Genomic DNA, 9,131 nt, shown 5'->3' with positions numbered 1-9,131 from the left:
CACATACCTTTTATCCCAGCACTCAGGAGGCAAAGGTAGGAGGATCACTGTGAGTTTGAGGCCATCCTGAGACTCCATAGAGAATTCCAGGTCAACCTGACCTAAAGTGAGACCCTGCCTCGAAAAACAAAACAAAAACAGAAACAAAAAAGCTGGGGCAAAATGGGAAAGTGTGGGGGTGGGGAGGGAGGGAATTACCATGGGATATATTTTATAATCATGGAAAATATTAATAAAAATTAAAAAAAAAAAAAGCTGGGGCAATTGCTCAGTCGTTAAAGATGCTTGCTTGCTAAGCCTGAAATACCAGGTTCAATTCCCTAGTGCCCATGTAAAGCCATGCGTCTGGAGTTTATTTGTTGTGGCAAGGGGACCCGGCATGCACATAGTCTCCTTCCCTCTCCCTCTCCCTCCCACCCACCTGTTCTCTCTCTCTCTCTCTCTCTCTCTCCCTCTCTCTTTCTGTGTCTCTCTTTACAATTTTTCTTTACAATTCACTATGTTGTCTTAGGGTGGTTTCAAACTCATGGTGATCCTCCTACCTCTGCTTCCCAAGTTCTGGGGTTAAAGGTGTGTGCCACCATGCCTGGCTAAAAAATAAAAATCAGGCATGATGTTTTACACCTTTAATCCCAGCACTCAGGAGGCTGAGATAAGAAGATCACTGTCAGTTTGAGGCCACCCCCAGGTCAGCCTAGACTAGAGTGAGACCCTACATCAAAAAAACAATATATATATATATATATATATATGTGTGTGTGTGTGTGTGTGTGTCTGCTGGGTGAAAAGGCAAGGGTGGCCCCAAGGGTAGAAACAAGCAGCTGAAGAAAGAGACCCCTAAAATATCTTCATAGGCGGTGTTACGGACCATAGGGGGTACTGGCTAAAGTGGTAGAGGGTGAGATTTGCAGCTTTAAGGTCCAGCAGAAAGCACTTACTGGTGTCTTGCCTGTGGGGCAACCACAAGGTTTCTGGCCTAAGCATCTGACAGCATTTGGAATTGATCCCAGAGGCAGTACTGAGTCCCAGGAGGACACTAAGGCTTGGGTGGGGGTAGGGACTCAATCAGATGCCAAAACACCAAGGTGGCAGCCAGCCCCGCCAGGAGCACAGGCCTGAGAGACAAGAGAAAAGGAAAAAATTCTAGGCCTGCCTTGGCCCACGATACCCCATGAGCTAGCTCCAGGGCAACATAAAATCCTCTCTGTGGATGCCTGTAATCCCAGCTTTAGGGAGGCAGGGGCAGGATGATCAGGTGTACCAGGCCAATCTTCGGTACGTCGTAAGATGCAACATCAAAAATACATAAAGTGGGGCTGGGGGAGAGGGCACAGTTGGCAAAGTGCTTGCTTTGCAAGCGCGAGGACCTACATTCAATCCCCAGAACCCACATAAAACGCTGGGTATGGTGGCACACATCGAGAAACCAGTGCTGGGAAGACTAAAAAAAAAAAAAAAAACTTCTCTGGCCAGCCAGTGTGGCCTAATTGGACATTCTGTCTCAAAAGGAGGTGGGTGGGGAATACATGCCTGGTACTGAAAACCTAATGGAAAGCCTATGGTGGGGGAGGTCATGAGCCTTAGGAGTGTAACTCCTGCTCTTGTCTGGCGAAATGCATATATTATGTTCACCAAACTGGCTTGTAAGCACTTCACTTAACGTTCATACCCTATATTTTTTCATTTTATTTATTTATTTGAGAGAGAAAGAGGCAGAGAGGGAGAGGGAAAGAAAGAGAATGGGTGCACCAGGGCACTCCAGCCACTGCAAACAAACTCCAGATGCATGTGCCCCCTTGTGCATCTGGCTTGTGTGGCTCTTGGGGAATCGAACCGGGATCCTTTGGCTTTGCAGGCACACGCCTTAATCGCTAAGCCATCTCTCCAGCCTCCATGCCCATATATTAATGCTACCCTCACTTTTGGTTAGAGAAGTTTCTCTTCTCAGATGACAGTGACCAGTGGGATCACCCAAAAGATACCATAGTGCTGAGGAGAAGTGACAGAGGAGTGCTCAGCACAGAAACATCTCTATCACACCTTTCTAGGCCAGGGAGGTGGTGAGAAGAAGGGAAGAGCCTCTGGGCGTGGTGGTTCACACCTTTAATCCCAGCACTCAGGAGGCAGAGGTAGGAGGATCGCTGTGAGTTGGAGGCCACCCTGAGACTACAGAGTGAATTCTAGGTCAGCCTGGGCTAGAGTGAAACCCTATCTTGAAAAACCAGAAGAAATAAATAAAAAGTAAAGGGGACTGGGGAAATGGCTTAGCAATTACAGCATTTGCCTGTGAAGCCTAAAGACAGTGGGTTCGTTCTCCCAGGACCCACATAAGCCAGATGCACAAGGGGGCACATGTGTTTGCAGTTCCTATGCAGTGGCTAGAGGTCCTGGAATGCCCATTCTGTCTCTGTCTCTCTCAGAAAGAAAGAGGGGGGTGGAGGGAGAGAAAGAAAGAAAGAAAGAAAGAAAGAAAGAAAGAAAGAAAGAAAGAAAGAAAGAAAGAAAGAAAGAGAAAGAAAGAAAGAAAGAAAGAAAAAAAGAAAGAAGGAAGGAAAGAAAGATTCAGAAAATAAAGAATGTAAGAGCTAGGACTGGAGAGATGTTTTAGTGGTTAAGTGCTTGCCTATGAAGCCTAAGGACCCTGGTTTGAGGCCAGATTCACCAGGACCCATGCTAGCCAGATGCACAAGGTGGCACATGTGTCTGGAGTTCGTTTGCAGCAGCTGGAGGCCCTGGCACACGGATTCTCTCCCTCCCTCCCTCCCTCTCTCCCTCCCTCTCTCTCTCTCCCCCCCCCTTTGTGTGTGTGTGTGTGTGTGTGTGTGTGTGTGTATCTCAAATAAATAAAAGAACAAAAAACGAAGTTGGGGCATCAGGCCAGCTGCTGCTAAGCGTCTGCAGCGACAGTGTGAGTGGCTTGTCCTGAATCTCTGTCTCCTGTCTTCCCTTCCTTAGGTTCCGTACACCCTCCGACGGCTCACGGGGCTGGAAGCCCAGAACCTGTATGTGGGACCCCAGACCATCATGACGAACCCTAGTCTCCCCAGCATCTTTGGAAATGCTACCCTCTCCCCTCACCCTACCAAGGGAGGCTATGCCGTCACTGACTTCCTCACCTACAACTGCCTCGCGGTGAGCCCCGCCCGGCCCTCTGGCTTCCTCGCTTAGAAACCCCAGCCATGTCACTAAGCTTCCTGCACTTAGAGGTGCAGTGGCTCAGTGGCCTGCAGCTCCGAGAGGTCTGGGAAGGGTGCGGTGTGGGGGCTCTGACTGACATCGCCACATTGTCCGCCTGCCAGAGTGACACCGACCTGTACAGTGACTGTTTGCGCACCTTCTGGACCTGTCCCCACTGCGGCCTGCACATGCCACTCACTCCCCTGGAGCGCATTGCCCACGAGAACACCTGCCCTGAGGCCCCCAAGGATGGCACCCCAAGCAAGGACGGTGAGGGACCATGGGTGCACGTGCCCAGAGTGATGTCTGTTGTCCACCATGTACCCTTGTTGTTCCCTCGTATGGAGACTGATGGCCTTAGTCTCCTGACCCAGGCCTTGTCACCGTGACCCTGTGTGCAGGCGGAAGCTGAGGGCCACCTCTCTGTCTTCTTCCTGTTGCTCTCCGGCTGGGTTGTTCTCTCTGTCCCTTAGTTGTCCCTGTTCCGGCTGCGCTCACCCTGTTTTCACCCTGGGGATGCTGCAATGTCTGCCACGGCAGAAACTGTGGCAAGGGCTCACTGCCTCTCCAGACAAACTTGGGTGCCCTGAGTGCTGAGGCCAGCGTCAACGCCATGGGCACCCAGGACGGGCTGGGAGCCTCACTGCTCCAGGAAGGTGTCCCCTTATAGCTGCCCCTTTCCCCCTTAGGGGCTGAGGATGCTGCCCCTGGTCCGCTGCAGCAGACATCAGCCCTGCAGAAACCCTGGCACTGTGAGGTCTGCGGGCAGGACTTCCTGTTCACCCCACTGGGACGCTGCGCCCCGCAGGCGGTGTGATGAGGACTCCCGCCTGCACCGCGCGGGGAAGCCTCACCTGCCCTCGGATTCTGGCAACTTCCTTCCAGGGCAGACTTCTGTGTCTCACCTGCAGCTGCTTGCTGAGGGGTCCCGGCTGATCAAGTAGGGTGGCACTGGGGCATGGGAGCACGAAGGGGCTGCCGGTGTCTCCACAGGCCAGGGGTGGGGTCGTGAGTTTCCCGGAAGCTCCTCACAGGCTGCTGCCTGGCTCTGCGAAGACCTGGATCTGCCCTTTCATAGGTGTTGCTCTGAGAATGGGGCGTGGGAACGAAGATGTCCGTGTCCATATGCGACTGTGGTTGTCCCCAGGCACTCCCCTCCCAGCAAGGTCACTGGGGCGCCCCTGATGGACTCTTGGCCACACTCCTTCTTCAGGGGCTCCTGGGCTAGACTCAGCTGCTGTGTTCGCGCCTCTCAGCCTGGGCAGGTAGCGCCCCCTCCTCTCTCCTCACCTCCTGGTGATCGCAGCCCAGCCCTGCTGCGTGTGGGTCACCTCAGCTCTTCCCCAGCCCTCACCACCCACAGTGACCCACGTGGCCTCTTGGGAGTCTCAAGTGTAGTCCAGCTGCGAGACTTTGCATTGCTGTGATGCAGAACCTGACAGAAGCCGCTTACAAGAGGAGAGGTGCATTTTGTTTTTTGGTTTTTTTTTTTTTTTTTGGTTTTTTTTTTAATTTTTTTTTTAATTTTTATTAACATTTTCCATGATTATAAAATATATCCCATGGTAATTCCCTCCCTCCCCACCCCCACACTTTCCCATTTAAAATTCCATTCTCCATCATATTACCTCCCCATTAGAGAGGTGCATTTTGGTCATGGTTTCTGGGACTTCTGTCATCCCGGAGGGAAGGCGTGGCAGGCCAGCTCCCATCACAGCCACCGCTCAGTGTTAAGGAGGCTGTCGCATCCTGGCAGGCCAGAAAGGAAAAGTGGGCCAGAGGCCTGCATGGGTAACTTTCACCAGCTGGCTTCCACCTCTTTAAAAATGATCTGAGTGTGGCCTCACTCCGATTTCCAGGACACAGAATGAAACAAATGCCACAATCCAATTAGCCAGAGAAGCTTGTTCCTGTGTGGTGCAGTCAGGTTTGCATCACCTGACCAAGAGCAGCTTGTGGGAAAAGGGTTTATTTTGGCTTACAGACTCAAAGGGAAGCTCCATGATGGCAGGGGAAATGATGGCATGAGCAGAGGGTGGACATCACCCCCTGGCCAACATAAGGTGGACAACAGCAACAGGAGAGTGTGCCAAACACTGGCCAGGGGACACTGGCTGTGATTCCCATAAGCCCATTCCCAACAATGCACTGCCTCCGGGAGGCCTTAATTCCCAGTTCTCCATCAGCTGAGATCTTAGCCTTCAGAATGTCTCAGTTTATGGGGGACACCTGAATCAAACCACCAAATTCTGCCCCTGGCCTCCATAAACTGGTAAGCTTACATATTCACACTGCAAAGAATGGCATTGGGCATAGCAAAGAAATATTCAGCTAATACAAGATTTAAATAGGGAAAACAAACTCTGTAGCTTCAAGTCCAACAACTAGTCAGTGACAAATCTCCAAAGTTGATAATTTTAACCAGCAACAAGTCTCTGGAGTTCCAATTCTGCCCCTCCAACTAGGCTACTCACAGTCCTGGAAAACTTCATCCGGGGCCAGCAGCTGTCCTTAGCAGCCATCTCGTGGTCCCAGCATCTCCACTGGGTCTCCACTGCAACCCACGGTTCATCCATTGGGTCTCCATGCAGGCATCCCGCAAACCTGCTTCACACTGCCCATGGCTGTTTCCAAAACATAAGGCCCCGTTGCAAATTCAATGACCCTCTCTTTCCTGCATTTCTGATACTCCACAATACCAGGTACAGTGCCAATTTGTTAATCCAGAGGAGGAATAAAGCAGACTTGGAAGAACAGGGCACTCCTTGAGCATTCAGGCCCCTTTGAAAAGAGTCCCACAAAAATCTCCCATTAATGCTGGTGACAGCATTTACAGGTTTCTATAGCCCACATCTCTAAGCTCTTCCAAATTTCTCCCATAAACCATGTCCACAGACCCAAGGACCACATGATCAGCTTGTCTTAGCAACCGCCATTCCTCGTGTCACTTTCTGAGTTTGTTACCTTTGCAACACTGACCACAACACCTGACAGGAACAAGGGGGGAGGGGGCTCATTTATTTTGGTTCCGTTTCAGAAGGTTACATTCAGTCCATCAGTGCAGGGCGGGCTTGGTGCAGCAGCTCAGTTCATGGCAGTGGGAGTGTGTGGTGGAGACAGTTCACGTCAGGGGTCAGGAAGCAGAGCAGGGCAGGAACCAGGGCCAAGTGTAACTTTCAAAGGCTTCCCTAGTAAGTTGCTTCCGGTGATGTCAGCCAGGCCCCCCTCAGGGCTTCCCGAGCCTTAGCCAGCCTCAGTGGCACCAACGTCACAGTGAACCTACACTGGCCCTTCCCTGTCCTTACCATTGAGTTCTCTCAGTTAAGGGTGGCGGTGCATGCCTGTAACCCCCCTCTGAGGCAGGAGGATTGTAAGTGCGAGGCCAGCCTGAGCTCCACAGTGTGTGATTGCTGAAGAGCGAGAACTCACAGTGGTCGACAGCCCAGCAGCCTGCCTCGCCCATCCCGGGAAGTTTGCGTCGTGGCCCTCGCTCCCGTCACTGCCCTGGTTGCTGGACGCCGAGCCCACGGGCTCTGTTCTGTGCTTGCGTGTGTCCTTGCGGGCTCCCACCTCGGGACCTTCACAGAACCTTCCTGCTGCCTGAAGTTCTAGTCTCTGCCCCATTTGAAGTGATCCCTGCTTGCATGTCAGTGGCCTAGAGATTATGCACTTTGGGGAGGGTCAAAACTGGGTGCGGGGTATGACTAGGTACAAGTTAAGGACTATTTCAGAGGGACAGTGGTCAGGACCTGTGAATAAGTCTCAAAACTTCCATGTCCTCTCTGGCGTGGTGGCGCATGTCTTTAATCCCAGAATTCTGGAGGCAGAGGTAGGAGGATCCCTGTGAGTCAGAGGCCACCCTGACAATACATAGTGAATTCCAGGTCTGCCTGAGCTAAAGCGAGACCCTACCTTGAAAAACAACAAAAGAAGCATTATCTCTTTGTACCTGTGTTGTTGTGTTTATTTTTTTTTAAATTTATTTGCAAGCAGAGAGAAATAGAAGAGAGACAGATGGGCACACCAGGGCCTCCAGCCACTGCAAGCAGACACTAGATGCCTGTGCCGCCTTGTGTATCTGGCTTGGGTCCTTAAGCTTTACAGGCAAGTGCCTTAACCACTGAGCAATTTCTCCAGCCCATGCGCCTGTTTTCTTGTCTGTAAAATGGGAACATGCATGGTTCCTGTCTCCTTGAGTCCGACCAGGGCTAGCTCAGGCTCTGCTCTCCTGGTTGCCTTATTTATTAATGGAATGAGTGCTCACTGTGTTGCCCAGGTGGCCTCAGACTCAGGGACTTGAGCAGCTCTGCTTTAGCGTCCTGGTAACTGGAGCTTTTTGATGTGAATTTTTATAATTTGTGTATGATGTGGGAGGGCATGTTCGTAAAGGTCAGAGACCACCTTGAGAAGTTTCTGTCTCCCTTTTGAGAAAAAAGGATTCTCCTCTTGTGTGTTTTTTGCTGTCACTGGTGGTGGTTTGTTTTCTAACTTTTTTTTTAATGAGAGAGAGAGGGAGACACAGAACTGGCTCACCAGGGCCTCCAGCCACTGCAATTGAACTCCAGACAAGTGCACCATCTTGTGTGCGTGTGTAACCTTGCACGCTTGTGTCACCTTGTGTGTCTGGCTTCTGTGGGATCTGGGGAGTGGAACACGGGTCCTTAGACTTTTCAGGCAAGTGCCTTAACTGCTAAGCCCTCTTGTAGCACTTAAAAAAATATGAGAGACAGAGAATTGGCACACCAGGGCCTCTCCCCACTGCAATCCACCTCTACATGTGTGTGCCACCTTATGCCAAAGTGCCACCTTGTGTGCAGGAGTCACCTTGTGTGTCTGGCTCATGTGGGTGCTGGGGAGTCAAACCTTGGTCCTTAGGTTAAGCAGGCAAGTGCCTTAATCTCTAAGCCATCTCCAGCCCTGGTTTTGTTTGTTTTTTTGTTTTTCCACTTTAACTCGAACTCACTATGTAGTCTCAGGCTGGCCTCGAACTCACAGCCATCCTCCTCCCTCAGCCTCCCAAGTGTTGGGATTCAAGGTGTGTGCCACCACAGCCAACTTGGGATTTTTTGTTGTTTTTTTAATGTAGAGTCTCTGGCCCAGGCTGACCTGGAATTAACTATGTAGTCTCAGGGTGGCCTCGAACTCATGATGAGCCCTCCCATCTATCTCCCAAGTGCTGAGATTAAAGGTGTGCACCACCACGCCGGTTTTTTTGTGTTTTTTTTTTTTTTTTTTTTTTGCAAGCAGACTGAGAAAATGGTCACACCAGGGTCTCCTGCCACTACAAACAAACTGCAGATACATGCGTCACTTTGTCTCTCTGGCTTTACATGGACACTGGGGAATCAAACCTGAACCATTAGGCTTTGCAAGCAAGCACTTTTAATCACTGAGCCATCTCTCCAGCCCGCTTTTTTCTCTTGTTTCTTTTTCTTGTGGTGGTTTTTCAGGTAGGCTGTCACACTAGCCCAAGCTGACCTGGTACTCACCCTGTCCCGTGTGTGTCTGTCCAGGAGGACTGAGCCTCACAGACAGCACCAAATACTGCTCCAAGTCCTTGATGCAAACACCAACTCAAATGAAATTTAAGAGCTACTACTTTAAGATTTTTTAAAAACTTGTGTTTCTGTTCTTTAAATCTCCAGTAATTTTTTTATACTGTCTGTAAGAAGAATCAATAAAGCCATTACCTTCCTCACTGGTGGACTCTGGACAAGATCTTCACCACTGAGCCACGTCTCCAGCCTGTCACTGTGGATTCTTTTTTTTTTTTTTTTTTTTCTTGAGTAGGGTTTCACTCTAGCCCAGGCTGACTTGGAATTCACTGTGTAGTCTCAGGCTGGCCTCAAACTCAACAGCAATCCTCCTGCCTGTGCCTTCTACCAGGAATAGATGGTAAAACCCTATTGCTGAAGACTCCACATACCTTGTCTGCAAGGCCACTGAAAAATCCT

At 50.5% G+C, this 9,131-nt stretch overlaps 1 protein-coding gene across 1 annotated transcript in view; it reads left to right on the top strand.

Moving 5' to 3' along the window:
• LOC123454795 (probable ATP-dependent RNA helicase DHX34) overlaps nt 1–3,994 on the top strand; it is a 21,866-nt gene extending 17,872 nt beyond the window's left edge. Inside the window, exons 5-7 of the mRNA XM_045134204.1 lie at nt 2,956–3,132; nt 3,300–3,447; nt 3,867–3,994. Of these exons, the coding sequence (XP_044990139.1) occupies nt 2,956–3,132; nt 3,300–3,447; nt 3,867–3,994 (453 nt within the window). The remainder of the gene's footprint in view (nt 1–2,955; nt 3,133–3,299; nt 3,448–3,866) is intronic.
• The last annotated feature ends 5,137 nt before the right edge of the window (nt 3,995–9,131 follow it).

This window comes from Jaculus jaculus, chromosome 14, assembly GCF_020740685.1.
Source record: "Jaculus jaculus isolate mJacJac1 chromosome 14, mJacJac1.mat.Y.cur, whole genome shotgun sequence".
Taxonomy (NCBI): Eukaryota; Metazoa; Chordata; class Mammalia; order Rodentia; family Dipodidae; genus Jaculus; species Jaculus jaculus.
This window is presented reverse-complemented; position numbering and strand designations above follow the sequence as displayed.